The sequence below is a fragment of the Myodes glareolus genome, chromosome 4 (genome assembly GCF_982192425.1).
Source record: "Myodes glareolus chromosome 4, mMyoGla1.1, whole genome shotgun sequence".
NCBI lineage: Eukaryota > Metazoa > Chordata > Mammalia > Rodentia > Cricetidae > Myodes > Myodes glareolus.
The window spans coordinates 33,123,319-33,146,837 of record NC_142029.1 but is presented as its reverse complement, the minus strand read 5'-3'; the positions used below and the strand labels follow the sequence as shown (position 1 = coordinate 33,146,837).

At 40.6% G+C, this 23,519-nt stretch overlaps 1 protein-coding gene across 4 annotated transcripts in view; it reads right to left on the bottom strand.

The window, feature by feature from the left end:
* Positions 1-474: 474 nt before the first annotated feature.
* The window catches only part of Wdr72 (WD repeat domain 72), a 185,623-nt gene continuing 162,578 nt past the window's right edge, over positions 475-23,519 (bottom strand). For 3 of the 4 annotated variants that reach the window (XM_085689386.2, XM_048424310.3, XM_087905376.1), the window contains 2 exons: positions 6,986-7,090; positions 475-1,430 (listed from right to left, as the gene is read on the bottom strand). In XM_085689386.2, coding sequence (XP_085545512.2) covers positions 1,375-1,430; positions 6,986-7,090 — 161 coding nt within the window. In that variant the 3' untranslated portion in view covers positions 475-1,374. The remainder of the gene's footprint in view (positions 1,431-6,985; positions 7,091-23,519) is intronic. The other variant, XM_085689387.2, reaches the window with a different exon arrangement.

The window sequence follows — 23,519 nt, the reverse complement described above, 5'->3', positions numbered from 1 at the left end:
GCCTGAGACGCCTTTGGAAGACACAATCTGCCCTACTGCCTAGCTTGTTTGTCGCTTGTTTCAGATTCCTCACGGCTCTATCCAAAGGTGTAAAATGCTCAGAAGAGAATGGTTTCTGTGACTATTACTATTGACAACATATTAAGTGTAAGTACAAATCAAAATTAACTTCATGCAGAGACATGGTATTTTAGGAACCATGAAACATGGATTTTCATTACTTTGATGGCATTGCAGTTTTTTGATATTCCTATTAGATATAGTCATCTAGTTCAATAATTAATTGTAAATCTCGGAGGGTATAGAGCAAGGCAGCTCAATGATGTAGTTCCCTTTTTGAATCTTTCCCCTGACTGCTGCATCCCAACACAGGATCTGAGGCTGGTCCTCAGAAAATTGTTGAATTAAAATTGTATGAAATGAAAAGAAATACACACACACACACACACCATGCATGCACACACAGAGACAAAATACGTACATATCATATATATTTATTTCCATCTTTCTATGGATTAGGGCATATTTCTATTCATTTAGGTATATATTGAAAATCTTTGATGATTTTCTATAAATTAAGAAATCATTCAATAAAAGTCAGAGCACATAATTCAGACCGGTTTCAAAGATGAGCACTTCATACTCATTTCTGTTGATTCTGCTTTGTGTTTTTTAGTTTTAGAATTTCTGCTAGCCCAGCTTCTTTCTGGGAAAAGACTGTGGATGTTTATACTAACAAAGAATGGGCTGTGGCATGTTGTAAGTAGAATCCCCTCCCCCAGTTCAGGTTACAAGGCTAATAACATCAACCTTTAATTAAAGACATTCGCCACGGTGTCATTAGAGCTCCGTACTGATTGGACCTTGCAAAACTAGACACTCGTGTATGTCACAGATTGACTAAAGGACATTTCGTGTTTAAGGATGAGATGTGCAAAGGCTGGTTGGAACTGAAGTGCCCACTGAAACAGTATGCCCAAGCTCAACATGGCAAAGTTGATAAAGTTGTGGTTTAAATACCTTGAAACAACAATTGGTAGAGCCTTGTGCATTCCTTTGGCTTCTGATATTCAGGCACTGAGAAGGTGAACACCTGAAGCGGTGTTAAATCTCTTCTGTGGGCTGGCATTCTTTTTACAAACAGTGACAGAAAATAAGGAAGAATAAGGAGGCTCACTTAGACAATCAAATCCTAGAATTAGAATTTGGGTGTCCTCAATCAGTGATAACATTTTAAATACTCAGTGGCTAACATATCAGTGAATCCACTAGCAACCAATGACAACATTGTTTTTTTTTTTATTTGGTGGAAAAGAAATAGTGTGTTTGTGCTTCTCTGTGAGTTCAGATTCGATTCCATTTTCAAGACCCCGTCTAGCACATCCTGCAGGAGCACACCTTCGCTATCCATGGACGATGCCGAGGGTGACCTGGAAAGAAAGCAGACATCTGGGTTACATAGTGCAGTATAGAAACAAGAGAAAAGACAGAAGGAGGAGAGATGCATGAAGGGGAAGCGAGAGGACCAGAAAAGGAAGGAGAGCATTGCCTGTGGTTTCTGCATCCCTTTCCTACCCTGGAGTAAAACGCACTATATGACAACCGATATCTCCGTCTTATAAGGCAGGAGCCTACATTTTAATCCTACACATTACCAACAGCTTTAAATAAGTTCAACAGCAAAATCTTTCAAAATGATGGACTTGGCTTAAAATAGGCAAATTTTCCCAAATTTTAAGTAACTCAATTGTTCTTCGAGAAACCTACAACAGTGGTTTGAGTGTCAGGCTTTATAAATATTTGCTGAAGTATGGATTAAGGTGCAAAATCAAAATATGTATCTCTCAAGCATTCGGGTAGATATCTGTATAGGTTAACAAAATGGGTGGGGGAGGCAGATATGATATAAATTGATCTGACTATTTGAAGAAGTGGAGCCTTGTGCTTTCATTAACTGTTTTTTTTTTTTTTGGTATTAATGATGCAATTCCAAAGTTGTAACTTTCATTCCTCCTGGCAAAACTTAAAAGTGGACTTTTAATTTTAACTACTATCGCAGCAAATAAATATGGTACCATATATCATTACGTGTATATATTCCCGCGAATCAGTCTATGGCTTTACACTGCTTTATAAGTTATTATGCTGGGGTTTACATTTTCTCTTTGGATAAATTAATTAAAACATTGGTGTTGCTAAACAAAGCCAGTAGGAACTTATTACTTTATTATTGACGTTGTTCTTCCTTTTTCCGGAGCAAGTTTCGGCCTCAGCCGTGAGCCTGGGTTTGGTGGCCGTGATTGATGTTCAGCTCACACTGTCCACATTTTTCTGCCTCATGCATCATCATCAGGCCCCTCCAGCACCGCCGTCCTGGAGCTGTCCTACTTTCTGATTCCTGGCTTTTGCCGGTGATTCATGAGCCAGAATAGTAAAAGAAAAAAATCTCACCTTGGCTTTTCACAATGTATCATCCTCTGTGAGAATTCTAGTTTTGTTCATCAGATTCATGCAAATGTAATATTGATTGACAGTGATGTATATAGATCCACATGCACAATGTGCTACACAGAAACCACTAAAATGTTCTATTAACGGCAGAACACACACTGCTTAGAAACTACTTTGAAAATGATGTGGAAATACTTAGTGCATTGTTTTTTATACTTTCAAATTCTTTCTTCTCCACTATTTTCAGCTGGCACTACCGTGTGTATATGTGTGTGTGTGTGTTCATGTGTATGCATGTATGTGTAGGCCAAAGATGAACACTGTTATCATTCACCATGTTACTTTTTGAGACAGGGCCTCTCACTGAACCTGGAGCTCTCTGGTTCAGTTAGACTGGCAGGCCAGCAAGTTCCAGGGATCCCCCATTTCTACCTCCCCAGCGCATGGGTTACACCTGGCTTTTTACAGAGGTGCTGAAGATAAAACTCACCTTATTGTGCTTGCATGGAAAGCATTTTACTGACTGAGCCACCTATCCTGCCCCTGAAGTTATTTTTAAGTACACTGTCCCAAGAACGTTAGGAGGTAAAATTATTAATTTTCTATGCCAATATTCTAATGTCTCTCATTAACACTAGCCTAAAATTCGCAAACCTTGCCCTGTAATTTTTATCATTATGAGTGTGACAATGAGCGGCAAGGGGTACTTTCTAAAACAGCCTGGAAGATAAGGCTGAGCCTTATCCAGAAGTTAACTAGAAAATATCAAAACTATTTTTGCAAAGGCAACTTTTAAAATCAGAAGCATCCAGGCCTTAAAAAGCCAAGGAGGGAAGGTCTAATGGCCCTAAAATCACAAGTAGGGAGCTGCCTGTTCATGATACAGCCTTGGAGCTTCTGTTCCTAGACATCAACCTTATCCCCACAGGTTTCAGGAACATACAAATGCCGGGGAAGAAGTAGGTAGACATCACAGAGTCAGAGACACAAGCTCCTATTTGGGATTCACCTGTGAGCCAAAACTCACTGCTGATGAATTATTTCAAAGAAAAGACATGTCCAAGGGTTACTTTCCCCATCAGACCAGACCTCTAGGTTCACCAGCAAGGTCGAAATAGCAAGAATACCCTGGCTGACAGGTGCTTCGCCAACCTTAATGGACTCCAGGCACTCACCTGGGTATAAGGCTTGAACCAATAAAGATCAGAATGGCAAGCTGAGTAAGGTACAGCCCTCCAGAGAAGAGGGGAGCACACTCAGCCAGGCCTCTGAGCTGTGACCCATATGCAGAGTGGCCCATTTATGAACAGCTCCCCCTGGCCAGCTCCGGGCTGGACAGTACTGTGAGGGTGAAAATTAACCCACTGTCTCCAAAGGTCACTCAGGAAGTCATCTGTAACATTTTACGCAAAAATCTAAAACTTCCATTTTATTAATGGCATCTAAAAACTAGCAGCACTTAAGATAGGAACTTCGTGTCTTTTCAAAAATATATTTCAGCTTCTCTATGCTACCTTGGCCTTATGACTTTCTGCCTGTTAACAATGGCTGGAGTCAGTGTTCTGTAGCTACAGAAGCCAGAATTCAGGGTCAGCTAGAAAAGATTTAAAAACAAAGACAATATTTGGATAGAAGAATAGAGGAAGCGATACTCTTGGTATGGGAAAATCATTTCTGTTTGCCTTTTCTAAATACTCTTTAAACATTTAGTCTATTCATTTAAAATGAGGTAATAAATATATTAGTCAGTTAGCATTACATTAAACTACATAAGGTCAATATCCATTACAGCAAGAAGGCCGAGCACGCTCTGCTTTGTAACGGGGGATTTTGCACACCCATGAAGATGTTAAAGGGAATTTCAGATGGAGTGATGACATACCAGGGAAAACAGGAAGAATGATGGCTCCAGACTTAAGCATACCCCTTCGCAACGAGGACGTTGTACATTTTGCTGCTGACACACTGCTCTTAGTTAGGGTCTCAGATATCACCACTTCAAACCTCCTACATTGGTTTTGTGTGCATGTGTGCAGCACCCCTATGCAGTAAACAGAGATGCGCACTTCTCCAGGATGATGCTCATCACTGTAGGGCCCCTACACTTCGAGTCACTGAGACTCTGAAGTTTATCTCTGAAAAATGGGTTGTCATAATTTCACAGCCACCAAATTCCCGTAAGAAACACAAAACTTATTCTCTTTCCTTGTTCAGTTATAGGAATTTCATCCATCAGATGGTTCTGCTCCGAGGAAATTTAATGTCTCATCGAAATCTTTTTCAGCAAACAAGCACCTCTGTCAGAAGTGTCTTAATTTCTTATTACAGAATTTTATCCACACGGAGAGTAATAAATAATTCATGCCGCTCCCTCTTTGTTGTGTGTCCCTGAACTGCACAGAGCTGGGAAGCTGACAGCTGTGTCAGGACCAGGCACCCAAGATCGGACATGACAAGCAGCTAAGGAGTTCCTTTCAGTTTGTCCCAAAAGAAGACAACAGCCCAAAGTGCAGAGAGAAATCCCGAACCAAAACGAGACAGCTTCTTTCTTCTCCCCTAAGTGTTTGCTACGAGCTGCTTTCCGACCCGCAAGCCCTGGTCATTTTACAGGACCGCCCAGCCCCCTTTCTTCCTCACACTCGCTTGGCCATTTACGCCTGGCTACGGATCAATATGAGCAATTCTTGGAGAAATACGATGTCTCCATGACAACCAAGCCACAAATTCTCAGTGGAAGGCAGTGAGACCAGTAGCGAACCCTCCAGAGGTTTCTAGGCCTATAAGGGTAAGATGTCTTAAAATGCAAGGATGGACAGAGGAAGAAGCTAGAGCAATTCATTCTTTATTACCGGTTTAATGATGTCTGATGTATGGAACAGTGCTCCCTCTACAACACTCTTCCCCCGCTCCTGTATTTTCTAATTACTCTGTTTTGTTTCTTTTGGACATGTCCTTTTGTTCACAACCGTCAGATGGTAAGAACCATCCGAATTTCACTCTCAGTCCACTTATATTAAGGAATGGTGGCTGGCATTATGCTGATGCATCGTGTCAAAAACAGCGAGCGCTTCAGGAAACCCCTGATTCCTAGATTTAACTTCCCGACAAAACATTTGATGGGAAACAGTTCATGGAGAATTGTAAAAACCTCGTCAGAACTAGACACTCTCAATCCTAACGAAAAGTAATCTAGGAATAATCTTTAGTAAGGACAGTTAGCACTACCATCACCGTCTCCTTTTTAAAGTGAAACAAATTGACATTTTCTTTGGGGTGTTACGCCAGGGAGCAGGGTTAACTTGTTCTTTAGCAATTTCTGTCATTGTCAGAAGATGCTGTCTCTCTGTGCCCTCAGATGCAGAAGAGAAAGCGATGCTGGGATCGGGCACGCAGCAGAAGCTCCTCTTTTCAGGGATCCTAGTGCAGTGGAGGGGGCTGATACACACTTGCTATCACTACTGGGCCCATTGGGGTTCCGAGATGACTTAGGGGGCCTGACATAGATTGCAGGCTGCACCTTTCCCTGAAAATTAAATCTCAGTATCTCTCCTTCGGGAAGGATCAGGGGACTGTTTGCAGCTGGCCCCCTGTCAGGAAAGGCAACACAATTTGGAAATCTCTTAACTAAGCTGACAGCCTACAGAGAGGATGAATCAAAAATATGATACAAAGATCAGCACACAAAGATGTGAGAGGGTGGAGAAGACAGCGTAGCCAGACAAAACAGAAAGAAATGTCTGTCCAGCCGGCAGAGAGAGCTAACTCTTTCAGTCATGGTAATGAGGTGGGTACCAGCAGCTGAAGGCTTGTAGTGGTCCAAAACTGCCATTCAATTTTTAGTAACAATTCCTTTTTCTTGTAATTAATTAATAATTAAAATTGCATGTCCTTCAATCCAAAAGCAGAATCAAAAGATCCCAGCTAAGCGGTTCTAGCTATTTCTTTTTCCTGGGACATTTTCCTACCTTTCCTCTTCACAGAGAGAATATCAATGTAAGCAAATTTGACACAGAGTAAATCTTACTCCCTGATAGAGGGTTCCGACAGTCTTTCCTGTTGTTTGACCATCGCCACCCTTGTTTTGCTAAAGCGCTTTCCTCCCAGTCAGAGTTCTGTTTGTACAGGGAAAGGTAAAGACATTCTAGTGGTGGCAATTTGTTCCTCTCTGCTCGACTCTGCATTTCGGCCTTTCTCGGGTTAGATCTCATTATTTGAGAATATTCGAAATGTCAACATTTCTCTAGTTTCCAGCTTCTGTGTGGATTAAGCAGTTTAGCTTGGAATTGATAATGAACTAATGGTGTCGGCTTCCCTTCTCCGTCATAACGTCTTTGTACTTTGTCCAGCTGAATTCTTGATGAAAGAGGAAAAGATAACAGCCCCACACCGTGACCTCCTGGGGGGGGCGTTAATTTGAGAGTGCAGCTGCTAAGAGCCAGCCGCCTTCCACCGTCCTCCCCCACACACTCCCGAGGACCCCAAAGCTGTGTCAAATTTATCATTTTATACTTGACTATGTTTAAATGGCTTCCACCTGCACTCTCCGACTCTTCCAAGACACATCTGTCAAGAATGTCCTCGGGATCTTGGAAGTTTGCCGAGTTCAAGTCGGTGCCATGCTTGACCGGACTGACTGAAGCTGTTAAAGAGAGAGAAAGGAGAGAGAAAGAGAAAGACAGCCATGAAAAAGTAGCAGTGAACACCATTAGACCATTTCAGTCCCACAGAAAGTGTGGGGGCACACTATGGAAACACAAATAATAAATGGAAATAAAGCGTATCCTCTAAGTATTTATTGGCAGACACATAATTAGTTGAAAAATCCATAGATGGGACTTTATCTCAGAAGAAAAATAAGCTTCTGGCATCAGCTTAAAAGCTACACAGCTACAAAGTGACAAAGTGATGCTTTCGAAGTTGGAATCGTATTTTTAATGCATAAATCTAAAACAATGTAGTCAATTAAGAGCGCATGGGCACAGAGCAAAGCCCATCAGCCAACTCAATTAGAAAGCCCAGCTCTGCCCCCATGGTGTGGCTCCTTCTGTGGCACAAATCACAGGGATGGACTCTTGCTTTGCACTTTGGCTGTCTTTTCATCACCTCAAAACCCATGGACCCAAACCGTGCACACCAAACGTCTCATACAAAGGAGATCTTCAAGTAGAGAAAGAATGCTCTCAACACGAGGAGAAGAAGGGCCGGTGTTTTGAGCAGCGGTCACCCAGCGACTTTTCACAAGATCATGCCCTAGGTAGCAGCAGGGACCAGACATGGAAGCTGGCCTCAGGTACAGCATTTTCTGTTAGAACGCTATCAACACCAGCTCTTTAGCAAACAGACGCAAATGTCTATGATTTTCCACAGGTTCAAACATTGGCTGTAAATGACATCCACGAGCAACACATTTTCATATTACCCACTCACTAGTCAATATCTACCAGGAAAAGTGGATCTGCTCAGCATTAAGATATTCAGTAGACAGAACAAAATGAGTGCTGATCACATAGATCAGGTCACACCCACTGATTTGAAGCCAAGTATACACACATTGTGGAGCATATGCATTCCTGTGAAGTATAAGCATGTACACACAACTGTCCATACTTGTCCTTATATATGCATACATATACACATATGTACACATTATTGAGTATATACTAATGCAGACACGTAAACATGTACACATCACCATTCATATGTGTATATATATGTGTATACATATAGAAAACAAATACTCATTCAGACATGTAAACATGTACACACACCACTGTGCATATGTACACAATGCATATATATGTATACACAAATTATTGAGTATATATATATGTATACATACACTCATTCAGACATGTAAAGATATACATGCACCACTATTTCTCTCTATACATTCATACATCTATACAAACATATACTTCTGAGTATACACACACACACACAAACTCACATGTATACACATACACATACTACCAAAAGGGTATATGCATGTACATACTACTTACTGCATATATATAACTCACATCTATATATGCATATATACACTATTGAACATTTCTATATAGTAATATATATACACTATCAAATATACATATGACTTACATACATATATAAATATACATCTATATACACATAAGCACTTTTAAATATACACATAACTTATGTATATAAAACATTTATCTATATACATACAGATATACACTACTGACTATATATATATAGATGAACTCTTAAACACATGTATATGCATATACATGTCATACTACTGAGTATGTAACTCAAATGCACAAACATATATATAATTGACTATGTAAATATACTCCTGTATGTATGTATATGTACATGTATGTATATATATACACACAGGTATATAGAGAGATAATAATTTAGAGAGCAGTAGAATATTATATTCTTCTTATGTTTCTATAGTACAGGCTACCACTGTCTACAGCTCTTGGTAATACATATTTATAAGTAATCAATGCAATAATCAAAATCCTACACATCTCGTATAGGAAATGCTCTTAGGCTTAGGGTCACTGTTGCTAGACCTCCTCTAGTACATGAAAGAGCCACACAAGGCTGGAGCCCACATAGCATCACACACTGGATAAGTGACATCAAGGTGTTCTTCTGGAGCCCACAGGAATCAGCAGAATCAGCAGTCTGGGTTCCCTACTCCTCTATGTGCTCAGAACCTGAGGCCCAGCAGCGACTCTTAAAAGAAGCTGGTAACAATTCTAGTCACATGTTCCCTGTAGACAGGGTCAACAGCCCGCTCCATGCTCAGAGAGTAGCTATCTTGTGAACAGTGGGCAAACACTGGATTTACTATGTCCCGAAAACCTTCCCTTCTGAAGCAAACATGTGGCAAGGATGGAATTCTTATTTTAAATAGATAAACCTACATTTTCATTTTGTATTTTTGAAATTTCTGGAAGACACCAAAAAAGCATAGGCCAAGTCTGTCTCCTTCATTTTCTTTCTTGCCTGCAACAGTGCCTGGGCCATGGAGATTATTCTCCAAGGGTTTCTGAAATGAATGAATGGGCCAGTGACTGAAGCAGAGAGGCCAGACTAGCTGTCTAATAAATCAAGAGTATGTGTGCTCTCAAGGATGAGTGTTCAGTTAGATCCACGAGGAGACTATCAATTCATCTCGTGTGGCCAAGTTTTTGATCTGCAATCAAACACCTCTGTGTCCTAATTATCGCTAGTGTGGCTTCCTTCAGCTTAGCTTTCCTCATTTTAAAATGTGTGGAGTTTTGAATTCACAGATTTTTGTGAGTTGTCTAAGTGGGGTAGTTAAATGCAGCAAAGCTACAGGAAATTGTTATATCAGTCTTTTTAAATGGATCTTTTCTCCATGGATCTTATTTGTTAACCCTGAAGTATCTTATTTGTTAATTCTGAAGTAGTGATTATGGTATTTACAATAAGGAGCAGATCACAGAGATTAATCTTTTGCTAAACACCAACAAGGTTGCATCTCTGTTTGGGCAAAGGCATTGTTCTCATCCAACATATTGTTCTTTCATGATCAAACACTTTTTTATCATTCATCCATTTATTCATCCCTCCAACATATCTTCACCAAACAACCAATATTACAACTGCTACTCTACTGGGTCCATACTCCTTAATGCTGAACTATTGGCTCCTGGTAGACTATGGGAGAAAGGACACCACTGTTTTCAGTTGAACCTGCTGATGCTCCCAGCAAACTAGAGACCCTATTTAGTTAAACTTAGAGGGTCACAAACCAAACAAGAATGTACGGGTGCGAGGAGGAGATTAATAACGAAGATAGGAGGTAGACGGAGGAAGGTAAGGGATTACAGAGGGTGGGGAATGATATCAGTATACTACATACGTTTGTGAAATTGTCAAAGAACACATTTAAGCAATAAAACATATTACTGTTAAAGATCTCAAAGGGAAGAGGGAATGGCATTAGAAGAAAGAAGTGCCTACAACTATCTATGAGTGGCCATAGACTAGATCCAAGATGGGAAGATGACACCCAATGTTTTCAAAAAGCTAGAAATTAGGACCAGCTCTTGGTCTTGGAACTGAGTCCAGCAGGTACCGTGTAGCTACTCTGCCTTGACTTCTGCTTTTTAAGAAGCTGGTTCTTGTGAGACTGAATGTTGTTATTATGAGGAGGTTATTTAAATGTCCTCCTCACTACGGGTGAATTTTTACATCTAAAGTGGTACATGATTTGCCATTCTTCCCTGGGAGCTTCACAGTGCATCCAATTAAACCCACTGTGCCAGAAAGGACTCTACTGTGTCAACTGGGAGCAGCAGGCTTCAGAGAGGTTAATTACTGCCAATCTACCTTTTGTTTGTTTGTCTCTTTGATAGGCTAATCCTTGTGATTGTCCTTTGGGGTGTCTCCTGTGGAGTTTCCTCACTAAACTCTGACGTGATGAGTGACTGAAGTCCCTGCGATGAACCGTTTCAAAACTGTTAAAATGAACACACACTGATTCAAGGTTTATTTGGGCCTTGCTCTTTGCTGAACCCCAAGGGGCAGAGGAGTGAGGGTCCTTTTAATGCACCCTCATGCAACCTGTGATCTAGTTGATGCACAGTTGACAACGTTAGTCAGGATCTCTAGAGTCCACAGTCTCAGGGTGACATGCCTCTCAGGAGGGCAGAGAAGTCCTCTGCTAGAGAGTGCTAAGGAGGTGAAGTTTGATCTAACTCTTCTTGCATGGGAATATGGGAAAACCAACCGGAGCCATTCACACCAAAGAACAAGGCCCAGGCACAGGTATGGTCAAAGAACTGCTGAATACCTCATGCCACAGATGTGTTTGCTAATGTGACTGTCCACTTGGGATGTTTTTAATGAATTCTCCTTGTTTGTCTCTTGGAGCTGTCTCTGAATTGCTGCTGTTGGCTAATTCTTCTCACCTGTAGACGTTAGCTATAGACAGATTTTTTTCCTTGCCCTAGATAGTCAATAATTTGATCTTTACTGATGGAGGTCCCATTTATCACAGTAGCCATCCTTTCACTATACGTATCGACTCTTCCTTATCAATACCACAGTCCATTTGTAGCTCATCACTAAAGTTCTTGGGTGTTTTCAGGAGTTTTTGAAGGTGCTTTTCAGAGCTGGGCGGAGAGGCGCTTTTGACATCAATAACAGTGCAGACGGAGGCGAGACTCATCTTCAGCTTCACATCAGCCATCAGCGGCGGCTAGTTTCCTCTAGAGTGGATACTGAAGCCGCCTTGCATCAGGAGTGTTGGGGCCCCAAAGACATGCTCTTCTCCATCTCCGATAAAAGACGAAGTCTGTTCCTTCCACTGGCGGATGGAAGGCTGTTCCCTTTACTCACCACACACTTTAAAATATTGACAGCCAAAAGGCTGATACCCTGAATATCTTCCCAATATCTCTAGTCAGTAGACAGAGAGAGGAGTCTGTGTGCTCTACATGAACGTGTGCAACTATGGTACATACCTGTAATGGATTTAATTCTAGGCTCTAAGAAATGGATGGTTCAGACAAAGACAATGGAAAGTTAGTATCTCTCTCCTCCTGTGTGTGTGTGTGTGTGTGTGTGTGTGTGTGTGTGTGTGTGTGGTACAGATTATTCAGCTTCATAGTCACATGCATACATACACCTGTGAGTCCCTGAGGTTGACGTCAGGTTTGCCTCAACTATTCTCCACCTTATCTGTTGAGCCACACACAGCTTTTTTGTGGGTACTGCAGACTGAACTTTGGTCCTCACACTTTCACAGCAAGTACTTTATAGCCTAACCCATCTCTCCAGCCCTCACATCCAGTAGTTTAAAACGACATCCCAAACATTTTATGAGGAAGACTCTATGGAAGGAGTAACTGTTTAAATTACATGGTGACCTGACCACGTAATTCCAAGTATGCCACACTCTATACACCTCTGTTCTCTATTCTGACTTCGGTTATTTTATAGAAACTCCCACCCCCTTTTTTGCCATTTGTAGAATAGCATTTAACGTTAAAGGCAGCTATGCCTAGAGTATTGGTTGCCTTTCCCATCACTGTGACCAAATACAGAGTTTGATTTCAAAGAGGAGAGTTTGATTTTAGCTCATGATCTCAGGGTATCTCAGTCACGAGGAAAGTGACACAGAGAAACTCAAGGGTACCTAGGGTGTATGGCTGGCTCTCTTCCTGTCCTGCTTACTGAAAACAAGCCAAGAAAGCCAGACCAAAACTGGAGGTAGGAAAAGTCCTCAAAGGCCCATTTTCAGGGACTCACCTCTGCCAGACTGACCTCATGTAATAAAGATTCCATAGCTTCGGACAAGCTGACTACCAAGGTTCAAACACATGAACCCAGGGGAAGAACATCACACATTCATACCCCCCCTAGCTAGAACAGGCTCAGGAGATACACTCCTATCCTGGATGAGAGGACAGACACCTCCAATGACAGCCTCTGTTCTCGCTACAAATAGCGCATGATTTCTCAGCTAAGGTACTCTGACCAAGCAGAGTGCTTGGTAAGAACTCATGACCTTCTGCGATAGGAAAAATGCACAATGAAGGGCACTTTCAGAAGAAACAACCCCTTCCCATGCCTGTAACATGAAGGCCGGCTTATTGGGGTATCTGTCCCACCCGGAACCCCACAGCCAGCCAGTCCCAAAGAAAATCACACAGAGTCTACATTAGGTTATAAACTGATTGGCCCTTATCTTTGCCTACTTATTAGCTCTTATAACACATATTACCCCATTATCCTTATCTACGTTAGCCACGTGGCTCAGCACCTTTCTCAGCGGGGCAGCTTACATCTTTCCTCTTTGGTGGTCTGGGCAGAACTGGAGAGGGAGCTTCCTGCTTCCTAGAATACTCCCATTCTCTTTGCTCCACCCCCCTACTTCCTGTCTGGTTTTCCCACCTATACTTCCCGCCTGGCCAATCAGCATTTTATTAAAATACATGATTGATATAATACAGATAATTCTCCCACACCTTTTAATGGGTAATCGCTCATTGTGCATAAAGTCTCACTGGAGAACGCTTGTGTCCAGCACCCACCCACCATGTCAATCTACTTCAGTGCGGGTCCATCGGTGAAGCTGTTCTTCTTCTCACTTGAAAATCAATGGTTCTATGAAGACCATGTCTAAAATATTCTCCATATTCTAAAATCTTGTGAATCATTTATCTTTAAAATGAATTCTGTAAAGTCAACTATTTCTAATTATCTTTTCTTATCTATGTGCTTTAATTGAAAAGAATCCACGTCATTTGTGAAGTGAATAAAATAAGTACAAGAAATGAATCTAATATTATGAATTAGGACTGATTTAGAAAGAGATCCCAGGGTTGGGGAGATGATTCACTGGTCGAGGGTTTTCACTGTTCTCGTAAGGACCTGTCTGTGTTCTGTTTCCAGTATCCAAGTTAGGCAGTGCACAACTGTCTGTAACGTCAGCTCCTGGAAATCTGTCTCCTTCTTTTGGTCCCCTTGAGCACTGCACTTCCATATAGGCTACACTGCCCAATAAATATAAAGCCTTTAAAAAATCATAGAAATCCCATTCATATGTGCAACCTCTTTGGAAATAAAGGCAATATTTAAAGGCAAATATTTAAAGGCAAATGACTCATAAAAGAAAAGCACACATATGATACACGGGTTCTAGAAATCAGGCCAAAGAAACAAAAGAGAGAAAGAAAAGAAGAAAAGAAAGAGAAGAAAAGAATAGAAGAGAAGAAGAAAAGAAAACAAAAAAGCCCAGTCCAAATCTCCTGGCTTAGTCTGGTGGCAATGTCTGATGACTTTCTTCTTGGGATTCTCGACCTCTTCCTGCTAAATGGAAGCAGTAAGAAATACACAAAACAACGTCTTACAAGAGACACAAAAGAACTAAAAACGACATCAAATTCAGTCAGAAGTAAATGTTGATGCAATCCTGGCAGGTCACAAAGAAAACAGCATTCATATATTTTATTTGTATCATTTATAATTATGTCTATGTGTGAAGGTATGCTACCTGAGAGTAGGGGCCCTTAGAGCCTGGAAGAGGACATCAGATCTCCCAGAACTGGAGTTACAGGGATTTGTAAGATGACAGTCATAGGGGCTTGGATTCGAATGCTGGTACTCTGCAAGAGCAGTACGTGCTCTTAACTAATGGTTATAAATTTATTTTAAATCAGAAGGAAGCACAACTCATAAGGGAAATTTAAGTGCCACCAGCAGCTCTGTAAGCACAGAAAATGTCATCTGGACAGACTCCAAATTCAGTTCACAATGTGGCTTGTCTCTGGACAGATGTCAGATCAGGACAGCACTATCTGCTAAAGAGCTGTGTACATATTGCCCGTACTTTAAGGAGTATCTACGGAGATAATCAAGTACCGCTTGAGCGCACACCCTGGGTTAGACTCTGGGCTTACTTTGCTTTTGGTGTGGAAAGCAAAACCTTACAGTGATGTCAACAATTAAATTAGGAACCTGATGCTTCGTCACCACTAAGTGATGCTCAGGAAGGACACTGTTAGACTTCTGTGTTCCTCTGCCCCCTGAGCTTGCTACCTGACATGCACTGTCAGTTGGGTTTATTTTTTCTAGTGTGAATTTCTGCAAGGATAATACAATTTTTAACTGGTAAGAAGATAAATCTTTCAGAATTCTATGAATAATACCCATTATGTTGGTACCCACACCCAGAATCATACAATTTTTATTTCTTTATACATACACAGACATACACATACAATGTCGACTAATTAGGCTGAGGGGAATTCTTCCTACAGCTAAATCTATGGCTGAGACATGTGTCTAGATCTCCAAGGGGATTGGAGGGTAGGGTAGTGTGAATCAGGATGAGGTATCAATTATTTATTAAATCTCTTTCAACATGATTTCATTCCTCACAGAAATACAAGTTCCTATATTACCAGGGTATCTGAGCAATGTGTTACTTTGGTTAGACTAGAAACCAGCAAGTACTATACTGCTGACCTACCACAGGGCACAAAGTACTTACCAATAATGATTTTCAGGGCTGGAGAGGTGCCTTCATTGCTAAGAGTACTTGATGCTCTTCCAAAGGATCAAAGTTCAGTTCCTAGCACCTACATTTTTGGGTGGTTCATAATTTCCTATAACTCCAGCTCCTGGGGCATCTGACACCCTCTTCCGGCCTCCATAGGAACTTGCATACATGTGATACAAACTTACACACACATATATATACACACACACACAAACAAATAAATAAACAGTAAATATAATCTAGGTAAAGCACTAACAATAATTACTAAGGTTGAAATAATTACCACATGTAATTGTAGATTTAAGGGAAACAAAAAATCTCAGGACTCTATTTAGTGTTACAGCTCAAGTCTGTCTAAACATCTCTAATAATTTAATATTGAAAACAGTAGCAGTGTGTATTAAAAATGCCTCATTTGCACATTTTAAAACAGAAATATTAATCTTCACTAGCTAATGTTCAAATTATGTGTATTCATTGTAAGATAAAAGAATATAAGGGATTTCATTATTGGAAAGATATGCCTTCTCAAGGATACAGTGTAGCACCAGGGCAGGTGTCTGTGTGTGTCTCTCCTATGTCTGAAGTCTAGTGTCACCTCTACTCTCTTTAGTGTGACCTTGGGCATGGGACTTTACTTTCCTGCCTCAAGTTCTTTTCTACATAGAATGAGGGAGTTGGATCAGGAAGCCCCTCTGCTGCATTACAAGTCTGAAGTTCAAGAATTCTCAAGATCAGTCAGCCACTCTCTCAGAGCATCACAGAGCAGGGTGCTAAGAAAGTAACTGGCTAAGAAAGCAGCCTTGAAAATCTTCATGACCTCTCTAAGGGTTTCTAATGTGTAAGCAAGGGGACAAGGTCCTTTGTAGCTTCCATCCTCTAGGTATGGAGGGAGCAAGAAAGACTCTGGGACTGGGAGCTAACTCAGTCAGCAAGCTGCTTGTCTTGTGAGTACGGAAGCCCAAGTGTGATTCTAACTCACAGAGAAGAAAGAGTGTGGTGGTGCTTGTAATCCAAGCACTGGTGAAGCAGGGAGACCTACGGGTCCCTGAAACTCAGTCAACAGTCTGGCTTAGTTGCCGGCAATGACAGGTAGTATCTCAGAATTAGGGGAAGGTGTCAAAGAAAGTAAGTAGGGTTCCTGAGGATGACACCTAAGGTTGTCCAGTACACTTCACATGCACAGGTATGGTTTATATGTACATGCATATATGCATGAAAACACACACACACATGTATGCACTGATCCCATACATTCACATGTTTGCATGCACATAAAACATAATCTGTTCAAATTGTCTGACTTGACCTCAGCTTCTTACACAATAAGAGAATGACTTAAGAGAAAAAAGGCTCAAGAGCATTTAATCTTCAAAGACTCTTTCAGACTAAAGAGGTGCAGAGAGAGTGAGCAGCTTCCGAGAGCACACAGAGGTTAGCCTTTGCACTCCTCGTGGAATTTCGGTTTGTCAAAAGTCATTTTGTTCATAAGGACCAAATCCTCTGGTAAATGCAGAAGTGCATTACCTTTTCTAACTGTTGAGAGCCATAAAAAAATATAAACTGAAAAAGCAAGACTAGATTCCAAAGGAGGAAAACAAATAGATCTTTACACGCTGGCAACTTGAAGAAAGACCCTGGGAGGAACTTATAAGAATCTCCACAGCTTGATTTTGTAAAATGTAGGAGAAGATCAGAAAAACAAAGCAGACCTTTCAATCAGAAAATACCAAGCTAGCGTTTGAGAGCAGAGATAAACATGATTTATGTGTGAACTTGATAAGGACCACAGAGGGCAATTTAAACTATAACAAAACCTGCCGTTCTCGGGAAGAGAAAGTACCAGAAAGAGCCCCTTCTTGATCACTGGGAGAAGAAACAACCATAGAATTACATGAGCTCTCGAATTCATAAGTTCTGCAAACTTTTCCCAGGCTGAAGCTAAGGAAGGGCCATGTGTGTGGAGAGAAAGAGAATAGCTAGCTACAGGGCAAAGCCTCAGCTGATATTAGTCTGTGTCTCAAGAGACACTTGTTCCAGATGGTTAGTCAGATCAGATGGTACTATCCCAAGATAGGAAATGGAAAATAAGCAAATCATGTTACCTAGCCTATACCTTGTTTTCCCTTGTCAACAGAAGGAAGGAAGGAACAAAGGAAGGAACAAAGGAAGGAAGGAAGGAAGAAAGGGAGAGAGGGAGGGAGGGAGGAAGAAATAAGTCTAAGTTCGAATAACTTTGAATCATTTGTCTTAATGCTCAGAAAGTGATAGTTTTGCTTAATACCAAAGTGGGAAGTCTTACTACACTGGAATGGGAGACAAGCTTGGATGCTAACATCATGCTTTGTGACTATATTATCCAATTTGGAATGAGCATCGCTCTACCATGTCCTGCATCCCACACAAGCATTATATACTAGATGTGAGAAGTAGCGATGGTGACTGGTATCCACTTTTATGGTTACACATATGAAACTAGCCAAGTGGTTTAAAATGTTTAAGTATTTATTGAAAGATAAATAGGAGAAAGATGGTTTCTCAAGTCTGAAAACAGTTCGTGTATCATACTCAGGATGATGTTCTCAAGATTTGGTTACTGATAGAACATAAAAACAGCCTTTATATGTAACAGAGCGTGTCCTTTATATACTTATTATTATTTTTGTGACATCATCTCTTTATTTAGCACATATTGGTTTTGAACTCATTATTCTCCTGCTTTGTCCTCCCATTAGTTCTAAAGATGTGCACCACAATACATGCCTGAGAGACCCAATTTGATGCAAAATAATCTGTAATAAAAAGTAAGACAAGCATAACGCAAGGAAAAGAATTTAAGAGCACACATGTATATGAAGGAAGAGAAACTCACCTCTACAATCTAGGGTAGATGTATCAAGAGCCATGCTCGGCACAAAAGAGATGTTATCATAGGCTGAGAACAAAGAAAAGTAAGCAAAGAGCGAGAGGGATAGATGCTCCTAGATAAAATGATTCCCTAGTTTGTGGTAAAACACCCTATGCTATGTCTTAAAACCTTGTTTGGAAGAATGCATGACCATAAAGAGTTCCCAAGTTGTGAAATGTTGGGCTGAATCAATTAATTATAGAAACTACCATGAAACTCAATCAGAGAGAAGATGTGCTGCACACACATTTTGACAAAGTTATGTTCTGGAAAGCATTCAAGGGAAAAACAATCCTAAGTATTTGTAAAAGAAACGGAATACTGAGCTATCATTTGGTAGGAGTTAGAGACCTTGTTTCACAGGGAAAAGAAGCTGGTGAATGACTAAAGTCAGGTTGGGGTGCCAGGGAAAGGAAGAACAACACGATAAGTCCAGCACGGGAGAAGCAAGAGCAAAGAGACGTGTGAGAAAAGCCAAGTGGGCACACAGGCGGTCTTCGCCCTTGATGTGCTGCACGGGTCCCTGATGTCCATTATGATACAAAGTAATGACTGATCTGGAAGGAATGGAGAGAAGGATTCATCGCTATGAGACTCTCTTAAGATATCAAGACTAAAACCTGGGAGCAAATTTGAGGAAGGCAAGGAAACAGTGATTGAAATAGCTCCGAGAGTCATTTTCTCACCTCCAGTTTCTCTAACTGCCATGACCTTACTCCCTCTCTGCAGTCCCTTTTGGGGTATCTATTGTGACCACCCAACTGGATGCCTCTCTTGAGTCGTTCTTTAAACTGAGAAATGCTGTGTCTCAAACTGAGGGTCTGATCTTACAGCTCCTGAGCAGAACATGATCTCCTACAATGATCCCTGTTTCAGTCCACAATGGGAGGTTCCAGAGTGATAAAGTTTACAAACTGTCCTAGTGCCAGCTCAAGTAACATTGCTGGTTACAAAGAGATTCCACTCACTCTCAAACATTTCCTTTCATATTGTGATACAACACACTTCAACATTATGAGATCACACATTGCCCCTGGGATACGACAATTATTTTCTACACTACTGCCTTTGCACAGATCCTTACGGACAGATGTCACTTCTATTCTTTGTTTACTAAAATATCAGTCGTAGTTAAAGATGTAGCTCAAATTCTACCTTTTTACAGAATTTCCATTAACCCACCAAGAAATACATCTCTTTCCTCCTGTCTTTAAATGACTTAAATTACACTTGCATGACCATTTTTTGTCCACACTCGGGTACACTCTCAGGACATCCAGGTATGTTAGATACATCTTGAGTCAGGACACTGTTTTCCTCTGTATAGAAGCTCCAGTGCTGCAATCAGAAGGCTGGGTTAGAAAAATCAGAGGCATGACCTGTATGTCAGTTTCTGACAGCCTGAGCTTGTCTCAGTCAGTTGGAAATTCAGAGCGAGAGGATGCTGGTTCCAAACGTAATGAGCTCAGCTCTCCTGGGATGGTGGAACTGTAGGCATTAGGGGTCGGGAAAATCTACTCTCTCAGATTGGATCTTTATGTCGAGCCTGGTTGTGCCATACAAGGAAAAACTTTTAAGTCAAAGATCACTTATTAAAAAAAAAAAAGCGTTTCCTCATAACCTTTAAAGAATGGAAATAAAGGTTGTTGTGGAACACTGTCCCTTAAGCATAATAGCCGTTACCATCTTCATCAGAGTGGCTGTGACTACTGCAAAAGACCTACAAGATCAGGCCTCTTCACATTCCCTCATAGAAGAAGGTGGGGAGGTATAGTACAGAGGCTGCTTGCTGGATCCCCGCTGCTTAGCCCTGAAATAATCACACAGAAACTGTATTAATTAAAGCACTGCTTGGCCCATAGAATTCGGGAGACTTTCCCATGAAGCAGGAAATTTCAAAGACATTTTTGCCTGGCAGTTTGTCAGTCAATTTTTCCTGTGTCCTGCGGAATATCTAGTAGACTCTTTTCTGAAGTAGGAACCCTGAAGGATGGTCTCACATTTAAGCAAGTTTAGCAGTCATTTCTCTGCATGTTCTGCATGTCCAGTTCATCAAGAAGTCCAACATGAGCAGTTTCTTGCCCAAATGGATAATCAACTCCATAAGGAGCTTCTTCAATGTCTATTTTTCTCTTGAAGTAGATTGGTACTGCCAGGAGCATATGTGTCTCATGTCATGAAAAGTTCGAAGTTCCTAAACATTTTAAATGCCATATTCTGAAGGTCTCTGAAAGATTTGAAGAATACCTATCTAACTGAAATATATCTATATACATCTAGAAAATCTAACATGACTACAAGTTTGACTATTATAGAAGATTATCTATTAGCTTATATTTCTTAATTGCACATTGCATTTTTAAATGAGTTGCGCAAACACAATGCCTTAATCAAAAGCAAAAATATACATGTAATAAAATTGACCTTAAGTTTGTATTAATAAACCAAGATCCATACAAATGCAAATCTCTATAGCATATCCCCCTTTAAATGTAAAATAACATTTGTAAACAATATTTGAAAATATGGGTGTAGTTATTCTACAAACTGCTGGCATGCCAATTTGTAGGAGGAGGCTGCTTGTTGGTTCCCAGCTGCTTAGCCCTGAAATAATCACACAAAAACTGTATTAATTAAATCACTGCTCATTAGCTCTAGCTTCTTACTGCCTAACTCTTACATATTAATTGAACCCATTTTTATTAATCTGTGTATTGCCACATGGCTGTGGCTTACCAGATAAAGTTCTGTCTGGTTCCGGGGAGCTACATGGTTTCTCTCCTCTCTGCCTTCCTTCTCCCGGCATTTAGTTTAGTTTTCCTTGCCTACCTAAGTTCTGCCCTATCAACAGGCCAAGGCAGTTTCTTTATTCATTAACCAATAAAAGCAACACATGGACAAAAGGACCTCTCACACCACTGAGAGTCACTGGGTCCTCACCCAAGATTCCAGTCGTTCCCATGTACACTTCTAACCCAGATACAGGCAATCAAGCTACACTTCATGCATGTGTTCTTAGGAGGTGCCAGAGAATATAGAATGCTGAAGGTTTACTGAGGCACTCATTTCAGCCTTGTGACAATGAAGACCTTGCCATCTGTGCTGTGATGAGACTTTTTCAGTGATGTGGCTCCTTGCCCCCCTCCACCACCTCTAGGCAGCCTCCAACCAATGCTCTGGAGGTCCTACACACTCACTGATTTTCCAGTTTGGACTTTGGTGGAATCACCACTTTGGACTGCACCCTATTTGGGATGAGTACACATTTATTCATGTCTCTCAAGATAATATTCACACTATCATTGCAAAAATTACCTCTACCTCTGACAGTCCAAGGGACCGTCCACGAATAGTCATTCTCTTTCCCTGACTCTCATAAATCACAAAGTTAAACTGATCCCTGGAATTTCACTCTTCTAAATATAATGTACAGTCATAAGATAAATTTTGGGCCCACAGGACATCCCATTTTTGTTTCATTATTTCAAGGAAAGGGTTGCTTGAATGTTAAAGTATTTAGTTTGATCTTTGCTATGATTCATGTTGACTAACACCCATAGACACATTCTTATGCACTAGATGCATTTTATATGTAAAATTGTGTCCATAGACCTCATAGCGGCAGTGCCTTCCTGAAATATTTTCCAAAGCAAAGGAAGGTATTAAAGAGTCTAAAAAGATAACCAGAGATAAAAATAAACTCAATATGTAAGTGATTGCTATTTTGCATAAATTCCTGTTCCAAGCAGATTTTTCTTTCTTCAAAACTAAAATCTTCTAAGAAATGCTCTTAGAAATTTCTCTCAAATGTAAGACCTAAGTTTTTATTCATCCTCTTTTAACATTTTTATGTTAAGTTCAATCATCTCACTGATATTTCATTCTACAGAAGACGATAAAAATTTTATTAATGTAATAAAAGGAAAAATGAATGAAGATAATTTGGCATAATTTAACAAGATAAAATGAATCCTTGTGCTCTTAATTTAAGGGCAGACTACAATCTCCAAAAGAATATGCAATTTTGGAAACATGGGTTTCGCCTAAGAGTACCATTGATAGTCATAATTTAGTTACACGATATGTTAATTAGTATGGCTCTAGGGACTTGAATAGGGTTTGGTCTCTAAATTCTTTCCAGAAGACAGTTATCTTTAGGATTTATTTCATTCTATGAGTATGTGCATTTAATCTGCATGTATGAATGTGAATTGTGTGCATGAAGTTTTGCTTGGGGCCCAGAAGAGGGTATCAGATCTTCTGAAGATGTAACCACAGATGGTTGTGGGTCACTATGTGAATGCTGGGAATGGAGCCCAGGTTCTGTGCATGAGGAATGACTGCTCTTAGCCAATCACCATCTCTCCAGTCACAGTTAAGTTATTTTTAACGGTTTCCTTGCTCACCTGCTAGTCAGGTTGGGGTAAGAGTTTTTTTGTTTAATCTCTAATAATCAAAGTTTGATTTCTCCTGTTGGGCATCTTCAAGGGACCATGGTCATTTGCCTCTGCTTACAATCTCCTATTCTTCATCAATTAATGATCACACATTTGTTCTTCAAAGAGAGAAGATTTAGATTAAAGTTCTTTTTGCCAAAGTAGGGTTTTTTTTGTTTTGTTTTGTTTTGAGACCCTAAAGACTTTAACTAGGAGGCTCAACACAAGCCCAGCATAGTGGGAACTTCTCTGGAAGGAGGCAGCCATTTCCCAAGTATCCCTGCTACTTCTCACAGTAAGGAAGTTGTCTAACTTGGCATCACACAGTCCAGTTAGATGAGGGATGAAACAAAAATTCCTTGGAAGTCTATTTCATTGACCAATCTAAAGCACAGATCAAATTGGCTTTCTCCCAAGACTAAACATCGTTCCAAATCCCCTTATCCTGTGAAACTGTATCTGAGAGTCTGACCCACACATGGCACCAGGCCCTGGCCTCCACTCAGCCAGGCAGTTATCCATGGAAGCGGCTCACGACTGACACACAGATTGACTGGTTCACACTAATTTACTTCACAGAGATTCCATTTATCTCTTAGAAGATCCCCTGGCAGCAGCTTATAATGGCATATCCTAGGATGCCTGCCTGTGTGTGTTTTTAAAGTGACAGTCCTTGATGAACCTGAGCTGGAAGACAATTCGCAGA